Source organism: Schistocerca americana, chromosome 1 (genome assembly GCF_021461395.2).
Source record: "Schistocerca americana isolate TAMUIC-IGC-003095 chromosome 1, iqSchAmer2.1, whole genome shotgun sequence".
Classification (NCBI taxonomy): domain Eukaryota; kingdom Metazoa; phylum Arthropoda; class Insecta; order Orthoptera; family Acrididae; genus Schistocerca; species Schistocerca americana.
Window position 1 is genome coordinate 819,075,260 of NC_060119.1, and position 19,839 is coordinate 819,095,098.

The 19,839-nt window shown below is 42.5% G+C and overlaps 1 protein-coding gene across 1 annotated transcript in view; it reads left to right on the forward strand.

Annotated features, from left to right (window-relative positions):
• The first annotated feature begins 918 nt into the window (after positions 1-918).
• Positions 919-19,839, forward strand: part of LOC124594428 (zinc carboxypeptidase A 1-like) — a 66,966-nt gene continuing 48,045 nt past the window's right edge. Inside the window, exons 1-3 of the mRNA XM_047132805.1 lie at positions 919-1,080; positions 5,061-5,296; positions 18,346-18,415. Coding sequence (XP_046988761.1) covers positions 919-1,080; positions 5,061-5,296; positions 18,346-18,415 — 468 coding nt within the window. The remainder of the gene's footprint in view (positions 1,081-5,060; positions 5,297-18,345; positions 18,416-19,839) is intronic.

A 19,839-nucleotide genomic window follows, 5' to 3' on the forward strand; every position in this document is an offset into this window, starting at 1 on the left:
TTACATTTATCACATTCAGAGTAGTGTTATTCATTCATTATAAGTTTTTCCTTTCATGTCATTTAAATAAGTGCTTTACAGTGTATCTGTTTCCTCCTTTATTGCTATAATGGGAGAACTCTAGGTGACAGAAATCATCACAGCAACTACAAATATTTTCCAAACATGATAACATTATCCTTAAAGACTATGACATGAGTTGTTTAACACAGCAGAAAAATATTCTCCATTTCATTACTAAATAAATGATATGGAATTTTTTTTCTTTCCCCTGAACAATTTACCATTTGTGTGTTGCCCCTTTTAGAAATAAGCGATTCAGCTGGTGTATCGACCGTGAAATGATATACTCAGGTCTTATCATCAGTGATCTGCTGCATAGTACTCGCAGATTGCCTAATACCACGATGTGGACTTCCTCTAAAGTCTTCATCTTCACGAGAAATACGGCACATCGAATTCACCCACCCATTTCTTAACTGATTACAATGGATTGGTCTCCTTATAAGTGTTTACGAACTTCTGATGGACATCCATTGGCGAAATTCCGTCTGAAATATAGAACTTTGTGCCGCCATGATATACTAGTTGATTCACATGAACAAAAACACACAACACTACTGCTCTGCATAACAGTAAGAGAAAACTGACTTACGTTACTACGGAACATGTACCAACATAACAAAAAGCAAAATTCTGTTGATATCAACACCATGACTGTGGCAGGTTGATAAATTGTGTCCTTGCCTTGATATTTCACTCCTTCCAGCTCGAATGTTCCCGTAAGAGATGAAAGTGACGCTTCCTTTGTATAACTTGTAGTAGCTTGTAGATACTCGATGATAACGTAAGAGTTTACGCGTAGTTAGTTAAAGGTACTATGATTTTGCCTTTCAGTGGGTGCCACTACTGCAAGACATGGCCGCCGTTTCCTACTGCCTGGCAGTTCTGCTGATTGTCGCTAGGGGCGCGGCTGGCGGGGAGAGGGCGCGTTTCGACCACTACCAGGTGTTCCGACTGACACCCAGCTCCGCCACGCAGCTGCACCTGCTCAATGCGCTCAACGCCAGGCCTGACGGGGTACGTGCAAACTGCTGCTACGTTTCTGTCTCAACTTTTGTGATTAGAATATGCGTTAAGCAGAGGTTAAGAACTGAATGTTACTACGCTATGGAACCACTAGAAAGGTAACTGTAATACAACCTAGGAGCCTCTCGAAGACAACGCTGTATCAAGCAGATCATTCGAGCACAACTTATGTCTCTACTTAGCTTCTCAAACTGCCAGAGCCTTTCAGCTCCTAAATTCACCCCGTCCATAGTCTCTCAGCCTCTCGTTGCTCAGAATCGAAGGAAAGTCCATGTGTAGTTAGGCACTGTACAGGAGAAGCACCGGTAGATTGAAGCTGAGAGTATAACCAACAGGAGTAGCGTGATCACTCAACTGAAAGATCACATCCAAATACCGAATGTACCCATTCAAAACTTGGCTTTAAGGATGGGCAGTACAGAAAGCATTATTTCCTCAATTGAAAGTAACATTTCTCAGAATCTTAGCACATCCTAGTTACACACAATAAGCCTGTTTGGATCTGTGGAAGAGACCTGTGATCTCTATATCAGAAGAGGTTGTAATCTATTTCCTACTTAAATGAACAGTAATTTAATAAAATGTGATGAAAACTGAAGGAAGTTCTTCATCAGAATAGTAAGCGGCAGTTGGTTAAACAGATCAAGTGAACAATTGGGAGGTATATTCATTTTTAGCACAATGGACCTGATGCAGCAACCACTCTCTCAGGTATGAATTCCTGTAAAAACTGTGTGCACTGGTATCATAGAGCAGAAAGTCAAAAAACTTGTACAATGTAAACTTACACTTGAGGACTAGTTTTAGATGTCACAGTTGTATTGTACTGACAATGGAATATCAAATGCTCCTACCGCGCGACGTGGCTCAGTGGTTAACACACCGTTCCTGGAATTATTCAACTAAGTCCAAGGAATTCCGTCAGACGAATTGTAGCAGAGCCTGGTTTGAACCGTTTCAGTGAAAGTCACCATCTGTACGAGATGTGTGACAGAAGGCCGACTTTACGAACCAGTTTCTGACATTGACTGATACATTTGATGTTGGGTGCATATAGTGAACAAATGAAACAAACTTCCACCTGAATCGAGTGGTGAGTTAACAAAACTGGCGATTTTGGGGCTCCAGTGAACCCAATTTGTGTGAAGTGAAACCACTATATTCTCCCGAAGTTACTGTTTGGACAGTGGTACACAGCAAGGGATTATCGGCCCATTTTTACGCGATAAACCATCACTAGCGAACGTTATGCTGCAATTTAGGAACAATCTGTCGCCACACAGCTAGCCTTGGAGGATCGTCCAGGCACCGAGCAGTTCATACAAGGTGGGGCTGACCACGTTGCACCGAACACATATTTCTCTTTCTTGATCAGTACTTGGATATTAGAGTCATTGGTTGTATTAGTGCAAATTTACTGCCGCAGGGATGGATTTCCCACCATATTCGCCCGATCTGATTCCTTGTTATTACTTTTCGTGGGATACCTTGAAAGATTGTCTACTGGAACCATGCCACCATGCTGGATAAGCTTGAATCGTCGAACTGTGTGGCATCTGAATCCATTTCCGTTGGCACACAACAGGATGTGATGACAAATTTCATTGTTCGTTTGTGCCATCTCCATACTGCCAACGGTGAACAATTCGAAAAGATTGTGATGTAATTGCAAAGACTGTTTGCAGAGGACGAGCTTAATTATGCGCGCTGATATTGTTCGCCCCACACAGAATACAGCGCCGTCTGTTAGCAGCTTTTCGAACCATTTCGAAACCTCTGCATAAATTTTTTACAGCTTTCCCAATAAGATACCTTTTGTTGCACTCGTCTATCGCTCTAATTTTTGGAGATATTTAATTTTGGAATCGGGGACTTCTTTGTCGGACACCATGTACGAACTATTTTGCGCACATTAGCGCGAGGGAAAGCCGCCGTCAACATTCGTATTATAATGCACTTTTCATACTGGCTACTCATGTCAGTTGTTAATTCTCGTACCTTCCACCCTACTGCAGGAGTATCCCAAGGTTCCGTCCTCTCCCCTCTTCTTTACCTCTTATACGCTGCTGATATGCTCAGAGTACATTCTCCCATCCATATTCTTCAGTATGCTGATGACACCGCTTTCCTCGTCCTCTATCCTGCTCTCCAGTAATCCCAACGATCCCGCCAAATCCACCTTAATCAGTTTATATTGTGGTGTAACCAATGGCTCCCTAAGATTAACCCCACCAAAACCTAGGCAATAATTATAGGACGCTCCACCTACACCTTCCATCTCCGCGACTTCTACTTCACCATTTACGACCGTCCAATACAACTACCACCTTGGAACAACCTTCGACCGGCAACTAACGTGGAAACCTCATACGCTAACCATTTAACCAAAACCCCAAAGTAAACTAAAACTTTTAAAACTAGTAACTGGGCGAACATGAGGACTACAACCCTCCACTGTCCTTCACACATAGAAATCTCTGATGAATCCCAACCTTCGTTATGCAAATGTTGCATGAATATCCCCCCCGCCCAAGTTCTGTAAGGCTCTCCACATCCTCGAACATCGTGCTTTCCGCTTCGCATTCTACGTCCACTTACCTCACCCACAAGGATGCTTTACCAATTAATCAATTTATCATCTTTCCTCACTCACACTGAACATCTCCGAATGATCTGCACCGTTCGCAAAACGACTCGAACAGTACTATTGCGTTCCTTCTCCTTTCCAATCCCAGTGTGCTGCCGCGCCTCTACCCACACATTTCACCAGCCCTGCTCCTGCACACCCAACACATCCTCTCCAAAAGAAAAATTTCAACCCTCTCCCTCTCCCTGACCACGAACTCCATCCTGACATATACCCAGCCTACCAACTCTGAATCCACCCCACCTTATCCAACCCTTCCTCCCCCCCCCCCCCCTGCTCGCAAGAACTCCCTCCTCGTCCTCTCTCCATAATCCACCCATTCCTTTTCACCCTTCCATGTCACCCCCACTCCCTTTTCCTTTCAAATTTATAGAGCCCAGTTCCGGGTACCCCTCTTAGCTTGTCCTCCAGAGCCATTCCTGTCTCGTTCCAACCTCTTACCAGTCTTCAGTCACCATCCCCACCACTCTCCTATCTCCCTCCATAACCACCTTTTTCGTTATCGACAATCAATCTACCGAGGACAGGAGTTTTTCCAGTTCTAGTGAAAGCTCACAGTGCTCCGTTTTTAATGGTCAGCGCATCTTCTGTCGTGTTTAGTGTTTTTAAGTTGTTCTCTTCACGTGTTTAGTGCTCAAGAGTTTTTCAAAGTGTTTTTCACTGACAGCCTGTTGACATTTTTCATTAGCGTTTTTCAACTACTCATGGTGGCAGCACACTCCAGCTTCAGGCCACAAGTGGCCCATCGGGAACATCCGACCGCCGTGTCATCCTCAGATGAGGATGCGGATAGGAGGGGCGTGTGGTCAGCACACCGCTCTCCCGGTCGTTATGATGGTTTTCTTTGAACGGAGCCGCTACTATTCGGTCGAGTAGCTCCTCAATTGGCACACGAGGCTGAGTGCACCCCGAAAGATGGCAACAGCACATGGCGGGTGGATGGTCACCCATCCAAGGGCCGGACACGCCCGACAGCGCTTAACTTCGGTGATCTCACGGGAACCGGTGTATCCACTGCGGCAAGGCCGTTGCCTATGGTGGCAGCATTACTACTTAAATACTCCCACTAACGTCACTTTTTAAAATAATTTTAAATTCATGGTAAATATGTCGCCTCGTTTTGTGTTTAGCTTGTAAGTTGAAAAATAAAGTCCATTAGCTGAAGAGGGGGTTGACTGTAACGCTGTCACAAGGAAAAAATATTGTTATCTCTTTCAATTCCTGGAAATGGCGAGCGATTGTCGTAGTAGGCAACCGCGCCGCTGCCTGTGCGTCCATCAATAGACTGGTGCCTTTTCATCTGACATCTCGTTGCTGCGCGCAGCTGGAGTTCCTGAGCGAGCCCAGCGCCGTGGCGCGGTCAGTGAACGTGATGGTGGCGCCGCACCAGAGACCTGCTGACTACCAGCGGCATCGGCTACGCCATCACCATACCGGACGTCCAGAGGTAGGGACCACCTCCTACTTACCGTGCTGCACAAGTTCCCAACGTATACTCTCTGGAGGTAATGAACACATTTCCCATGTTGTGTTCACCAAAGACAGGTGCCCAGTATCAAGGTAACAGGAAGCGAACCCCCTGCCACAGACATCCGTAGTTGCATGAAAGTGGCCTGCTTGCGAGCTAGCTAGTACAAACCCTTCACGGCGCAATAAATCTAAAACACAGTCGCTTGATAACACATGAGGAGCAATAACAATCACTTATTGTAATAACGTACATGAACATATACTCGGCTTGCAGAGGACGCATGTTACTGGCGTAGGGTTCTGCACCTAAGCTAACTTATCGTAGCTGATAATGACGAACTAATGTAACTGAAGTTCAGTGTGGACGGAATTTAAGTTCAATCTCTCGATAGGTAAAAATTTCGACAATCACTTTTACTTACATTCGACAGACGCGTAAATTGTCCGACTACTAGACCGGCCGTTACTGTAGACAAGTTGTAGGTCGCTGCAGAAATAAAGAAGTGCTGGTTATCGGCGATAGCTGCTGGAACGGGGCAATGAATGCTGGAGAAGGTTGACGACTGTCGGAGTGTCATCGTGCGGTCGCTTGAATCGTAAGGCCCGCTAATGAATGTCGTCTCTTGCACTATCTAATGGCCGGCCGGAGTGGTCGAGCGGTTCTAAGCGCTACAGTCTGGAAGCGCGCGACCGCTACGGTGGCAGGTTTGAATCCTGACTCGGGCATGGATGTGTGTCATGTAATTAGGTTAGTTAGGTTTAAGTAGTTCTAAGTTCTAGGGGACTGATGACCTCAGAAGTTGAGTCCCACAGTGCTCAGAGCCATTCGAACCATTTGTTTATCTAACGCAGAAAAATAGTTTGGGGTTTCGGTGCTCTCTGCAGTAGCCGACGTAGTTGTTGGCCACTGAAGGATTGTTTGAATGCCTTGTGTGGAAGCATAAAATACTTCTTGGTACATGCATAATTAAGGAAGCGACTCACCATAGTGCTTATGTCGCCACGCTGAGACTGGTATTTACTTGGCGCTCTCTGATGCTTCTGCCGTGTACCGCGGCTGGCGGAGGAACAGCATTACGGCAATCACTTTATACAGTGAACGAATTGTACAGTGTAATGGTGCCCACAGGCCAATAAGATTAATAATAAATCTGTCACTTATCTAGCATATTTAGGTGCACAATTCCGGCACACACACACACACACACACACACACACAGAGAGAGAGAGAGAGAGAGAGAGAGAGAGAGAGAGAGAGAGAGGTCGCTTGATCTCATTACCAAGAAATTATTCTTGTTTGATATGGCGTATTAGTGCGAGACTATTTTTAGAGCTTGCCGAGGTTCATCAAAATAGATCAAATCAGTGGCAGTCAACGAGCATTTTACTATGAAAATGTTCTTCCACACTGTTGGAAAATATCGTGTATAGTGTCTTACAAAAAAGAAACAAGGCGATCGCTGCGGTCAGTCAGAGGTCGTCAACTACCACCTCTAAAAACATTTCTGTAGTTCGCTTTCCGTGAGGCTACTCAAGAATTCCGTCTTTCTTGCTACTAGACGAAGTCCAACAACACACTTCTATAAAACTGTCATCCACTGACTTGATCGATTTTGATATAAATTATTACACAGTAACCACACAGTACCGTGTCGGTAAACAGTCGTACACTAGTGCGTCGAGACAAATATTTTGTCATCGTAGCTGGTTTGTTTCTGTTTTGCGTGACCTCGTACACTTACATCAGCAATCCGCAAATCAATGGTCAACGCTACACGATGTGTCTGAATCATTTCCCCCATTCCTATTCCTATCGTGTACGCTACACAGGAAGAAAGACTGCCAGTATCCATTTATAAAATCTGTAATTTATCTAATTTCACTAATGTAATGAGACATTGGAAGAAATAATGTTGCTTACTTTCCTTGGAATTTTGGGCCCCTCCTAATTTTCCGAGGCAACGCCCTCTGCGACACGCAACATCTTTCTTGCAATCCACTTACGAGCAACCCACGAAACGACGACAGATCAGAATCTTCCATGCTTTTTATAGGGATTTATTCTGTTTAGGCGAAGTGTGTGACATACATGAAAGAAAACTCGAAAGCACACACGTCGTTGTTTTCTACTATCTTTCTTCTCATTTAGACTGTTGGTGTACCGTATACAAATGTTGACACAGCGCTTCATCTGAGAAGTGGCAGTCGTCTTGAACTTTCCAGCCATTGTGTGCTTCCATTTCTTATTCTGTGGAGTACCAGTTATACTGAAATCAGTGTGGTTTAACAGCTTTGAAAATAATTTGTTAATTTTGTATGGTTTCACCAGCTAAATAAACAAGAAGAAACTGGTAGATGCAGAGTACCGTTCATTTCAAAATAACAGACTGTGGAATTCTATTATTTGGTTCTAAATAAAGGGTTTTCTACATATGTGCCATACAAGAGACCCCCAAAGCCTGGTCACACGTCGCTTCGAGACTGCTGATCAAAGCAAATGGGACAAGGACAAAACTATAAAATACAAAAGCTAAGTAATAACAGCAGATACACAGGAAACACAGACGAAAAATTCGGTAGAGACGTGGCACGAACTCAGACTGGTGACGGGTGGGAAAGGAAGTCATCCATGTCCTATTTTAAAGATCCCATCCAGGCAATTTAATGAAAGAAAACTGACGAATGTGTACTGTATGTAACAGGCAAAATATCCCATGAAAGGCCAATTATTTTCTATTGTGTAGGGTTTGTGTAGCGATGTAGTCAGTAGTTTAACAGTCTTCCATTGGTGCTTTTATTACTCTCCACAGAGAACATAAAACCAAGGAATTGGTTGAGGGTTTTTGAGACCCACTGCAGTGTGGTTCCAGATGATGTTTCTTATGTACTACGCCATCATCCAACATGAAAATTAACAATGACAATTCAGTACTGTCGTAATTTTGCAAACATGTGGTTACATTTTATTAGGTACCCCATCCCACACACTAACCTGGCTTGTACAGGATATAGCTTCTGTGGGCAGTATATTGCCTCCCCGAATTCAAGCACGCAACCAAATGTTGCTCTCCGTGACTTATATTTCAGAATTTTTGCGCAAACAGTTCACAACTAATAAGCTTGAATTTTAATTCATCTACATCATACTCCTCAAGCCACCTAATGCAGTGTGGCGGAGTGTACTTTCGGTACCACAATCTGATCCCTCCAGCATTGTTCCACTCGCGAATAGTGCGTGGCAAGAATGATGTCGGTAAGCCTCTGTATTGGCTCTAATTTCTCGAATTTTCTCCTCGTGGTCAATACGCGAGATGTATGAGGGGGGGAGGGGGGGGGGAAGAAATATTATGTCTTACTCCTCTTGAAAAGTGTTGTCTCGAAATTTCAATAGCAAATCTCTCAGTGATGCACAACGTTCTCCTGTAACGTCTGCCAGTGGAGTTTGTTTAGCATCTCCGTAATGCTCTCTCGCCAGCTAAACCTGTGACGAAACGCGCCGCTCTTCGTTGGATCTTGTCTATCTCCTCTGTCAGTCCTGTCTGATAGAGATACCAGATAGATGAACGATACTCAAGAATCTGGCGAACAAGCGCCTTATAAGCCACTTCTTTCGTGGATAAGTTACATTCTTCTGATGATTCTGAGTCTTGTATCTGCTTTTCCCACTATCTGTTTTATATGATCATTCCACTTAAGGTCCTTCTGGATAATTAGGCCTAGATATTTTACGGCGGCGCAGTCTCCAGTTGTCTATCAATAGTGTAGCTGTACAGTAGTGGATTTCTTTTCCTATGAATGCGCAATATGTTACATTTATTTACGTTCAGGGTCAACTGCCATAGCCTGCACCATTCACCAATTCTCTGCAGGTCGTTCTGCAAATTCGTACTATCTTCTGGCGTTGCTACTTTGGTATAGACAACTTCATCATCTGCGAATAGCCTTAAAGAGTATCCGTCGCTTTCTACTAGATCATTTATATATATTGTAAACAGCAACGATCTATCACACTTCCCTGTGGTACTCCAGATATTACCTTTGTATCTGTCGATTTAGTTCCGTTAAGAGCGACGTGTTGACTTCTATTTGTAAGGAAGTCCTGAATCCAATCGCAGGTTTGCTCCTATACTCAGTAAGCTCGTATTTTTTTCATTAAACGGCAGTGCGTGACGGTGTCAAATGCCTTACTGACATCGAGGAATACGGCATAAGCCTGAGCGCCGTTGTCCACTGCGCTGTGGATCTCATGAAGGAACAGAGCGAGCTGAGTTTCGCAGGATCTCTGTTTGCGGAATTCATGTTGATTTTTTAGAGGAGCTGTTCATTTTCCAAGAAAGTCATAATTCTTGAGCATAAAACATGTTCCATAATTCTACAACAGTTGACAACGATTTAGGTCTATAATTGTGTGGATCTATCTTACGGCCCTTCTTAAAAACGGGAATGACCTGCGCTTTTTACAGTAGTTAGGTACCTTTGGTACCTTTGCTCAAGTGACCTGCGGTAAATTACTGCTAGAAGGGGAGCAAGTACTTTCACATAATCTGTTTAGAATCTTATAGGTATCTCAGTCTTGTCCTGAAGCCTTTCGGCTACTAAGCGATTGTTGCTGCTTTTCAATTCCTCGATCGGTTATCTCAATATCTGCCATTTCGATGTTCGGACTACGATTGAAAGGAGGGAAGTGTTACGATCTTCCGCGGTGAAACAACTTCGGAAGACCGAATTCAGTATTTCGGCCTTCTCTTTGCCATCGTCGGTTTCAGTGCCGATGTTGTCGCTGAGAGAATGAATATATGACTTTGACCCACTTACTGATTCTACATACCACCAAAATCTCTTAGGATTTTAACTCAGGTCGGTTGACAACGTCTTACTTGCAAAATCATTAAACGCTTCTCTCGTTGCTCTTCTTACGCTCATTTTCGCTTTTTTCAGCTTTTGTTTGTCAGCTAGGTTTTTGCTTCTCTTGAATATGAGATGAAGTGCCCTTTGTATACGTGGCGCTTTTCTAACACGACTATTAAACCATGGTGGATCTTTCCCGCCGCGCGGGATTAGCCGAGCGGTCTAGGCGCTGCAGTCATGGACTGTGCGGCTGGTCCCGGCGGAAGCTCGAATCCTCCCTCGGGCATGGGTGTGTGTGTTTGTCCTTAGGATAATTTAGGTTAAGTAGTGTTTAAGCTTAGGGACTGATGACCTTAGCGGTTAAGTCTCATAGGATTTCACACACATTTGAACATTTTTTGGATCTTTCCCATCCCTTAAAATCTTACTCGGAACATACTTGTCTAGGGCATATTGAACGATGCCTTTGAATTTTTTACATTTGTTCTCCACATCTTCGTCATCATCACCGAATATTCTATGTCCACTGCTGAGATATTCTGAAACTTGTATCCTGTCACCCTTGCTGTGCAGATATGCCTTCCTTAACATTTATTGTAGGACCCGTCGTCATAGATGCTGTCACAGCCTTATGAACACATGCTTTCCTCTACATGAACTGATTCGATAACTCCAGGTCTGTTTGTTGCCAGGACGCCTAAGACGTTACCCCCACGAGTTGGTTCTCTAGCTATCTGCTTAAGGTAATTTTCGGACAAGACATCCAGAACAAAGCCACACGATTCCCTGTCACTAGCACCAGTTTTGATGGAATAACACTCCTAATCTATACCTGGTAAATTGAAGTCCCCCCTATTACAACGGCATGATCGGGAAAATTACTAATAATATTTTGCAGATTCTGTCTGAAGTGCTCTACAACTACAGGTCCTGACCCAGATGGGCTATAAAAGCATCCGATCACAATTTTTACCGTTCTTTGATACTCAGTTCCACCCAGATTAATTCACATTCGGAATCCGTAATAACCTCGCTTGATTTTATCAAATTTTTTACTGCAATAAACACGCCCCCGCCATTGGCGACTAACCTATCCTTACAATAAATATGCCAATCTGAGTCTAGGATTTCGTTGTCATTGACGTCTGGTTTCAGCCAGCTTTCTGTTCTCAATACTACCTGTGCATTATAACCTTCAGCAAGTGATATTAGTTTTGGGACCTTTCCTAGGATGCTCCTGCAGTTTACTCAAATCATATTTATACTTTCTATCTCTGTTCTGCGAGGACCAAGATTCTCTGAGGTCGCTGTAGCTGATTTAATAGGCAAATCGTCTTTGATCCCAAGGGAGGGGCTGACTAACCTAAAAATGGCTCTCGGCACTATGGGACTTAACTTCTGAGGTCATCAGTCCCCTAGAACTTAGAACTACTTAAACCTAACCAACCTAAGGACATCACACACATCCATGCCCGAGGCAGGATTCGAACCTGCGACCGTAGCGGTCGCGCGGTTCCAGACTTTAGCGCCTAGAACCGCTCGGCCACTCCGGCCGGCTGACTAACCAAAAAAGCCCCATGTGCACCCACACGTACTCCGGTACCTTGGTAGCCGCTACCTGTGTGTAGTGCACGCCTGACCTATAAGGGGAACCCTACAATTCTACACCCGATAGCGGAGGTCGAGAAATTCGCATCCGATACAGTCGTAGAACCATCTGAGCCTCTGGTTTAGACCGTCCACTCTGCCCCAAACCAGGGGACCGCGACCAACTCTGGGTACGATACTATCCAGTGCTGGCTCAGAGTTATCATCAACACTGGGGTAACAACTCGTACCTGTTGCTAAGATGTTGGGAGCCAGCCGCACAGCCTGCTCCCTCTTTCGCCTTCCGCCCAGTGACACGCGAACCCACCACTGTCTGCCACTCACTCTGGAATGAAGACGGACCGGCTAGATGCCGCGTGTCGGAAGCCGCAGCGAATTCCGGATCACCAGGGGATTCCAGTGGCACCAAAGCTGTCGCAAGTCTCTTCACTGGAGCCCCGACGTCACCGCAACTTTGGGCATTAGCTAGAAGCTTCTTGACGGTAGCCAACGCAGCTTTCAGCTGTTTACGGACAGCAGCCAACTGTCCTTGTATCCGCACTGTCCCTACCCATGTCGTACTATGTATAAAATAGACATAAGGTCTCAAATAGCGCTACTGAGTTTGAAGATATACCAAGGGAGACTAAAGAAACACCAAAAATTGCTGTGCAGGTATCTCACTGTATTCTAAGACCGCAGGGTATTAAAGAGAAATAAATTTCTCTACTGAAGTTGATGTATTTAGAGGTAACTTATTAGAAATCCTGTCTATCGAAAAGTTACTGCACGAGATAAATATTCAAACTAGAATGCACTGATCTAAACTGTGTGCTAATTACTAGCACAAAATTAAAACTTAGTGGCGTGACGGATTTTCTGGTGACGGGAAAATTTACACTAAGAAGCCGCCCTGCACAAGGATATTCGCAAGACTTATGCAACAACAAAGATTAATTTTCTAACCACTAGTCTACACTGTAAAATACACACGTACAATTCACTTCTTTGTAGAAGCACGTGGACGAAAAACAAAGACTAAATTAATTTACAGTTTATCACACAAGTACTGCTGCTGCTCCGCTACGCGTCCTTTCGGCTCGGCGGCTGCCGCTGCTAATTCTAGGAAGAATCGGCCCAGGAAGGCAAAGTGATTATGCCGTTTGAATCATACGCTACGGGTTGTTCTGATTTTTCGACAACTGTGCCTATACGCGTGGTTGCCGAAGAGTACACCTGAGCCCTTACAACTATTAAATGTCGCTAAAAACCGTGTTTACCACGGACAGTAGTTTTCATTCGGTGATGAATATTGCATTCCACAACCTAGAATTGAGAAATTTTTTCAAAGAGTAAAACTGTGTGCTCAGTAAATATTTGGCACGATCACCTTGTCTACCACGCGAATAGCTTATTTTCCTATTTTAAAAATATGCTTGGGATTGTTATTCAGAATGATTATAACATTCAAATCGCATTCATGGTCAATATTCTCACCTAATATCTCATATTTTAATGTAATTGAAGCCTAAAAATAATTAAATATGAAGATCTGATCACGTGATCGAAAACGATCTGTTATTGCCTGAACCTCTGGAGACGACACAGACTAGGATAAGATGAATCTATACGTTTGATGCAGGAGTATCAGTCAAAGTTACTATGTTTCCGTACTTTTTCTGCAAATAGCTAGGCTATTTGGTGATGGAAGACGCATTTACAACTTTGAACTAACAAAAGAAAGGAATTTTGTGGCCGCTGGTAGTGGAAACCTTACAAAAATTAATGGATTTATGCATGACTCATTTGGAGCGCCGATATGTGCAAGGACGGACATTCTTTTCCCTGCTCCCTGCAACATCATTAAAACTAAGGAATTGTGAAACTTTTGCAAATGGATCCGTATCTTATATCTAGATTGTCAACCATCAGATATGAAATACAACTCAAAGCACAATACAGTTACTCTTTTCAACTTTCAGTGCTGATTTCCCCTATACGAGGCCCACAGCAGAGACGCTGCCAAAAGTACCCTCTCAGTGGCGCAACGAAAAGCGAGTGTTACTACAGATAATAAAAACACAGGTTCCAATTGTAACCTCCCCGCAGAAATTTAAATAAATAAATGTGGAAATTGAGCTAAGTGTAACCTCCCCGCAAATAATATTGTTAAATAATAATGCAAAAAATTAAGGAATGAAAATTGACCATAAACCACACAATAATATTAATTAGATAATGAACCGTGAACTGAATGTAACATCCGAACAAAAATTAATTAAACCTGATAAATTTTATAAGGACAGCAGCGCTGACCTTCGGCCCTGTATTCTGAATAAAAAAGCAGAAAGTCTTACCTCAATAAAAACTGCATCTATATCTGCTCTTATTTATCGTCACAGCTTCGTACAATGCTGGCGTATATTTAATCTTGATTCTTGGAGGAAATGCATAGGAAATATTCTTTATATTGAAATGAATGCTTTTTCTTCAAAAGAGTGGAAAAATTCTTTAAATTGAAATGATTGCTTTTCTTTAAAAGATTTACTTTATAAAAAAATTATTATTGGGGCATTTTTTGAACAAATTAATTACAATTAACATACATTACTAGATGTGCGCAATGCTGCTTCATTACCTTCTACAACAATACTCATCGTCCACCACAATTCTGACCAGAGTCGCAAGAAGAGCACGCCGCCGACGCATGCCGACTTCTGCTACCGTATCCGACTGACTACTACCTCTCCCGACTGGCTACACACTAGCACTGTTCCTGCCGACTTGGTACACGCAACAACTGTTCCTGCCGACTTCTACTACAGACAGAATACAACTGAACACTCGCGCGGTCAAGCGCAGACTAGCAACGATAAAATATAACTCTCTGGTCAGAGATTCTGTCATGCCTCGCCATCGCTGGTAATGAATACATACGTGTTTCACAATCCTGGAAGAATTAAAACTTTTTAAAAGTTTTACACGAAACAGAAAATAGCGTTAAAAAGAACTCATTGTTGGAGTTGTTTCGATGGTGGCATATGTTGTATATAGCTTCACATTAATCTTAGCCTGACAAAAGGACAACTGAGGATGAAGGCATCTATTTTGCTTGCAGACAGTTACATTATTTGGAGAGCATTGCTAGTTGTGAAGATATGGCCATACTCCCACAGTACAACGAGATGTAGGACGAAGAGGTTTTGTATGCGGAAAGATATAAAACCTGTACAACATACAGGTAACACAAACGTTAGGTCTGTGCTGTTTCTGAGTGTAAACTAACGTCAGTGTCTGAAGCAGTCTTAACTTCATCTTATGTAAGATGATGAAACTTCAAAAGCTTAAACAATAAGGATCCTAGCTGGACAGTAGGAAGGTAAAAAAATATTGTTTCTAATTAAGCAAAAAGTGTGTGGTTACATTAACTAGCAAATATCTTCTTGAACGTGACGTATGTGAGCAGCTATTGTAAATGTAAGCGCATGTAAACGGCAAGGAAAATACAACAGTACTCCGTTTGTAATCGGTGTGGTGAAGTTTTGTAATTGTGATTTCGTTTTCATGTGGAAGGACTGTCCATTTTTTTACAAATGAGTTAAAATATTAATGCAGGCTAGATTCTAACCAGCCATTTATCGTTATCACCTTTTAATATTCGACAGTCCACCGCTCTGTCAAGCGAGCTGTCAACGACGACCAAAGAAGAAGGTGTAATGATAATTTTTACTAAAAGTTTAATTTCGTCGAATGACGCTATCCTTCTTTGTAACAATGGGAAAGTGTATCTCGGAGGAAAATTAATGTTACTTCAGAGTGCAAGACATTTATAATTAAGTAAGGGAAATTGGACGTCGAACTGGTGTAATTTTGCCGGTACAGTACAATAAATTTATACGCACCTTCTCATTCTCTGAAACACTCAAAAATAATTTCTTCAAGAGTTTTTATGGATATATTTGTACGAGGGTGAGTCAAATGAAAACCTTAAATACTTTTTAAATATTATTTATGGTGCAGAAGTGGTACAAAGCTGTATCGCTTTTCAACATAATCTCCCCCACGCTCAATGCAAGTCTTCCAGCGCTTACAAAGTGCATAAATTCCTTTAGAGAAAAATTCTTTTGTTAGTCCGCGCAACCACTCATGCATTGCGTGGCGTACCTCTTCATTAGAACGGAACTTCTTTCCTCCCATTGCGTTTTTGAGTGGTCCAAACATATGGAAATCACTTGGGGCAAGGTCTGGTATGGTGGACGAGGAAGACACTCAAAATGCAGGTCTGTGATTGTTGCAACTGTTGTACGGGCAGAGTGGGGCCTTGCATTATCATATTGTAAAAGGACACCTGCTGACAGCAATCCACGTCGCTTTGATTTGATTGCAGGCCGCAGATAATTTTTTAGGATATATGTGTATGATGCACTGGTGACAGTGGTCCCTCTAGGCATGTAATGCTCCAAAATGACGCCTTTTTCGCCCCAAAAGAGAGTCAGCATAACCTTCCCTGTTGATGACTCTGTACGAAACTTCTTTCGTTTTGGTGATGAGGAATGGCGCCATTCGTTGCTCGCTCTCTTCGTTTCCAGTTGGTGGAAGTGAACCCAGGTTTCGTCCAATGTAACGATTCTTGCAAGGAAGCCATCACCTTGTGGTTCAAGGCGCCGAAGAAATACTTCACAAGCAACAACACGTCGTTCTCTCATTTCAGGAGTCAGCTGCCGTGGCACCCATCTTGCAGACACTTTGTGAAACTGGAGCACATCATGCACAATGTGGTGTGCTGACCCATGACTAATCTGTAAACATGCTGCAATGTCATTCAGTGTCACTCGACGGTTTTCTTTCACTATGGCTTCAACTTCTGTGATGTTCTGTGGAGTCACAACTCGTTGTGCCTGACCTGGACGAGGAGCATCTTCCACTGAATTCACACCATTTGCGAACTCGAACTTCCTACTCCATTCGTAAACTTGCTGCTGTGACAAACATACATCACCGTACTGAACCTTCATTCGTCGATGAATTTCAATAGGTTTCACACCTTCACTACGCAAAAACCGAATAACAGAACGCTGTTCTTCCCTGGTGCAAGTCACAAGTGGGGTGGCCATCTTTATACTGATACTGCGACGGTATGTGTGCATCTGCACTATGCTGCCACCTGCTGGCCATTCTGCACGCTGTTTATAGCACGCTTACCAACTTACAGGATAATGGCGCGAAATTTCGATTTGTTATTACAAATTTAAGGTTCTCATTTGACTCACCCTCGTAGATTGAGGTATTACACACCATTTATAATCTGTTTTCCGAAACGTAAATTCCAAAATAAGACTTCACTGTTAATTATCTTTATGATAGTAGGAGCAGTGAGCTAGCCAGTGACGTCACACGCATCACGTGACTCGAATGGAGCGTTATAGTGGGCGTTCAAATTAATTGAATTTCATTTATGTTTTTTAAAGGATAATGAAATTCAAGAAGGAAAGCAGCATGCTATGAGCATAAAATGACATTATTAACCATTTAAGACGATTTCGAGAAAGTCAAATACCCTATTGTCTTATCAGTTGTATCATGTAAGCAAGATGAGAGCTGTGGTTTCAAATTCTGGACCAGTACGCAATTTTATTCTGTTATGGAAGTTGCAGAGATTTTTCACATAATATGTTATTCCGTTGAAAAATGTAAGTCAGTCTTTTCCTCAGAGTATTTCATTGAATCATGGTAGTGTGCTTTTGGGGCTTTAATGACAGATGCACTGGCCGACTAAATTATGGCAATTCAGTTACTCCCATTATGCACACAGCTGTTTTTTTCTTTTCTTTCTTTCTTTTTTCTTTTTTTTTTTTTAAATGCGCAAAAGTGTTTCAGTGTCTCGTTACCATTATCTACACTTTTATTCAGTTCTTACTTCCTAGAACGTTAGGTTCTTTTCGTTGTACCTGTTCTCATATGCTGAACAAACTGCACACAGGAACGCAGAACGTGTTTTCGATGAATCACACTCGCAAATTACAATTCTAACTTCACAAGTAACAGTGTTTATGGTGCTGCTGCAGAGGCATAAGGAAAATAGTATTATGTATTTCTACGGGAGGTGAGGGCACATACCACGAATATAGCTCTGACAGCCATGCTATAATAACGTAAGTAGTTTCTACTGAATCTAACATTTTACAAAATAAAGACTGAAGAAAAGTAGCCTTTCATGATGGCACAAAGCTGCTTAAACATGTTTATCCATGAAAAGCTACAGCTGTTCGCATAATAAGTGGATCAGGTTCCCACAATTTAATTTAATCGTTTTTACTCTGCTGTGTCACATTATTTAACGTTATGTGTTCATATTGATTACATTTTATCTTCTGCGGTTTCAGCAGCGCATTGTTTGGTTACCTCGTACAGCTTCGGCAACGTTTTCTGTTAAATATGAAGTATCATTTTAAATTCTATAAAGTTATACCTGTTAATGAGTAATCCCTTTTCTGCCGCGCGGGGTAGCCGCGCTGTCTAGGGCGCCTTGTCACGGCCCGTGCGGCTCCCCCGTCGGAGATTCGAGTCCTCCCTCCGGCAAGGGTGTGTGTGTTGTCTATAGCGTAAGTTAGTTTAAGTAGTGTGTAGGCTTAGCGACCGTTGACCTGAGCAGTTTGGTGCCATAAGACCTTACCACAAATTTCCATTTAATCTCTTTCCAACAGGCAGGACGGTGAGAGCAGTGGCAAGAACAGCACGGACTACGACTGGGAAACCTACCAGGACCTACCTGAGGTGAGAACTCCCGCTCTCTACCACTTCATGACTTACTTTTAATAGACACAATTTAATAGACACAATTTCAAAACCTCATTGTTGATGCAAGTTGAATATTTTCTTTTGTTGTTGAAGACAATTCTTCTGTTCAATACTTATTACTTGGGAAAACTGAAACTTATCAGTTTTCTGTCTTATGTCATAAACAGCTGTGAAGCAAGTTTATCTCACAAGCCGTTTCTAGTGTTAACATAGCCAGGCAGCTGTTATACCAGACAGTAGCAGCAACAATCCCCTTATAAATGTTTATTCCTTAGAGATTTTCAATTAGAATGGCACTATAAAAGATAAGTATGTAACATTAAACGTAAATGGGCGTTATTAGGTGAAGATGTTAACAGTTCAAAGATTACATTTATTTGTTCGTTTTAAATGGGCAAAAATTTGTATTCAATGCAATTAAAACCAATTTTCGGAACTATTAGGAGTCTTGATTTGACTATATAAATGATGTTTTACACACTCTTGAACACATGCTGGAATGAAAGTTGAAACAATTTTATAAACTTTGTGTATACTCAATACACTCTTACCCATGAATTACAGTTAAGTCCGTCTCCATATCTGGCCACGGCGGCAGAATGCAATAGGAGGAGCACGGATAGGATTTCCGATCGGGACGGAATTTTTTTCCGCTCGGGAACTGTTATGTTACCTTCATCATCACTTAATCCTTATCGACACGCGAGTCGCCGAAGTGGCATCAAGTAAAAAAATCTTGCACCAAGCTATCGGTCTAACCGATTGGAAGCCATAGCCACATGCACGTTTTCATTCACATTAGAGAAAAATCATAAACACAACTATAAATCGTGGAAACAAGGAGCGCTGAGGACGATGCAATACTGTAAAAAACTTATAGAATCTTATCTGACTTGATAGACAGGTGAACATTGGAAATTTTGATATCAGGCCTATAGGACTGAGGGAAGACATCAATGACAGCCAAGTCGTTCTAGCAGCGTCGAGGCTCCATTTATTGAATGTACTGCGACGAAGGGATCATTATCAGAGATAAAATGGGCCTACCTCAGAGATAGCAAGGCAGTCAAACGTCCATCATTTTCTTGTTCGTCGACATTAGTATAAATTTCAAATACTATGTTCAGTATCCTAAAAGCTCTACCAAGGATGGTTAAGAATTACAGCTCATGTATGTTACTGATATTTGCTGTCGAGCAATCGGAGTAGGACCGTGACCTTAGCGTAGCCAGCAGGAATGATAAGTTAGCGACCTGAGTTATCCTAACTTTTGAGTGTCGCAGTGAGTTCATTTTACACATAATTCTAGTTCTACTAAAGAAATTATTTGTTATAAACTTCTGCTGCTCTAGGCGATGCCTTCCCACACCCCAACTATACACTTCCCATTAATTCGTCTA